Here is a 2,010-nt window from a genome sequence, read left to right on the forward strand (position 1 = left end):
AGCTTGCCCTGGGCTCAAAATAAAGGAGATCCCAGTTCTTCATCCCACACGTATGACCCCTGTGCGAAAGGAATTCAGTCCCACGCCAGCTGTGGGAGCAATACAGACACAAGGCGCTCCGTACCCTCCCTTACGGACCACCAACACCTGCCAAACGGAGACAGGGCAGAGCTCCAACCAGCTGCAAAGCTTGGGTAGCCTTGGTCAGGGGGGCCGGCTGGCGCTCAGGTTGGGTTTCTTCTCTAACACAAGCTGACACAATAAAAACAGCACAGCACCGTTTTGCACACCCTCCCCTTTCGAAGTCTCTGCTCTCTGACCCCACGGTAGCTGAAAGGGAGACGCCCAAAGTGTTAACACGGGACAGTCAGCAAGCAGTTAGTTCCTCTTAGCTCAGCCTCCAGCTCCCTTTTCATTAGGAGTTGTGTCTTGAATAGGGACTTTGCTTTCAAAGGGAAGGGAATCGATTGGTCTCGTACCGGTTGACTTTGCTCAAACAGCATGTGCCAGGCAGCAGGGATAATAATGCAGACGCTGCAAAGAGTGAAGTGAGCTCAACTCCCGTATCCCCCCACCACCACCGCTTCCCCTTCCCCTCGTGCTGGTTAACGACTTCCAAGTATAACAGCCTGCCCTTCCTCTTTGCAGCACCCCTCGTGGACTCCAGCACTGGGCACAGCAGCTCGGCCATGCTGATGTTGTTATCCGTCGTCTTTGTCGGCTTGGCTGTTTTTTTAATCTACAAATTTAAAAGGTACGTCGAGGACGTGTCGGTGCATGCCAGCTGTTTCCTAGAAAGCCCAAAATATGGTGCATACAGTTAGTGGGGAGCTGGTTGTGGACGTGCATTAGGGAATTGGGGGCCAGAACATCAGCTGGGGGCAAAGCGGTCCTCAGAGGAGCTTTGTCGGGTTGGAGCAGCAGGGAGATGTCGTTTGCTGATGCTCTCAATTGCAAACCCCACCTCCATGCTGGAAACCATTTACTGGTGGCTTGCAGTGGACTGACTAAGCTGTGACATTTCCAGTGCCACTCCCGCTTCCCCACGCAGGGAGCATTTGCGGCGCAGCCCTCTGTGACCCGGTGTTTCTGGGGGATGACTTGCATCATGGGGCGAGGAAGGGGGGGGGCAGAAATTAGCTTGAAATCTTTTGGGCTGGATTCTGAGTTGCTTCGGGTCATCTTTTCAATGGGTGGAAAGCCAGTTAAAAGGAGGATATTAGCATGAGGATTTCCCACCTGATTTGCACCGGCTGGGAGTGTATTTGGTTTGTTGAGGGCCTAGCTTTATCTGATAGGGACCGGATCGGGAGTGGGGTCCGGAGGGGTTGCCCCGCAGCCCGCAGGAGGAATGGGAGCATCCGTTCCTGTGGATGCTTTTGGACGAAACGTCTCTTGCCTGGTTGCCCCTGGATACAGGCAGCTGGACTCGATAATGCAGGCAGTCCCTCCCAAACCCGTGCATTTCCCACTGCTGCACAGTCCCCAGAGACTGTATTTTCATCTCCGCTTGTTGCTCGGCCAAGCCGCCGATGTGACGGTGCACCCCTCTTATGCAGGCGAAGGCCACCTCACCCCTCCCATGCAGCGTCCCCATGCACGCAGTATATGAAGCTGCACACACCGGTTGCTTGGTGCTTGGGGGCTTCCCGGTCAGATTTGCCGAGCTGCCAAAGCATCGGATGATTTTCTTTCCTCCTGGACGTGCTTCTGCGGCCCTGAAAAGCAAGTTGCATCAGCACCAGAGAAGAGTTTGAACCAGAACCCTGCACTAAACCTCCCCACCCCCCGATAGCTGAGAGGGGTTTGTTATAAAAAAAACCCCCAAACATGCTCAGCCCTTGGATCATTATGTCTCCATAGAAACTGCGGGATCCATATCTGCCTCCTGCAGCTCAGCGGGGAGTTTACAGGAGCAGCGAGGTCTCGGTGGGGGCATGTGATGGGAGCAGGAGGCACCAGGAGCAGGACTTGGTGGTTTAAGCTAAGCAAGAAGGCGCTTTGATGCGA

General features: G+C 54.6%; 1 protein-coding gene across 1 annotated transcript in view; it reads left to right on the forward strand.

Annotated features, from left to right (window-relative positions):
- Positions 1 to 2,010, forward strand: part of LOC109287189 (VPS10 domain-containing receptor SorCS3) — a 541,768-nt gene that overhangs the window by 525,907 nt on the left and 13,851 nt on the right. Inside the window, exon 27 of the mRNA XM_019502155.1 lies at positions 649 to 754. Within this exon, the coding sequence (XP_019357700.1) occupies positions 649 to 754 (106 nt within the window). The remainder of the gene's footprint in view (positions 1 to 648; positions 755 to 2,010) is intronic.

This window comes from Gavialis gangeticus, unplaced genomic scaffold, assembly GCF_001723915.1.
Source record: "Gavialis gangeticus isolate Ggan-Ray unplaced genomic scaffold, GavGan_comp1, whole genome shotgun sequence".
In the NCBI taxonomy this organism is placed as follows: domain Eukaryota; kingdom Metazoa; phylum Chordata; order Crocodylia; family Gavialidae; genus Gavialis; species Gavialis gangeticus.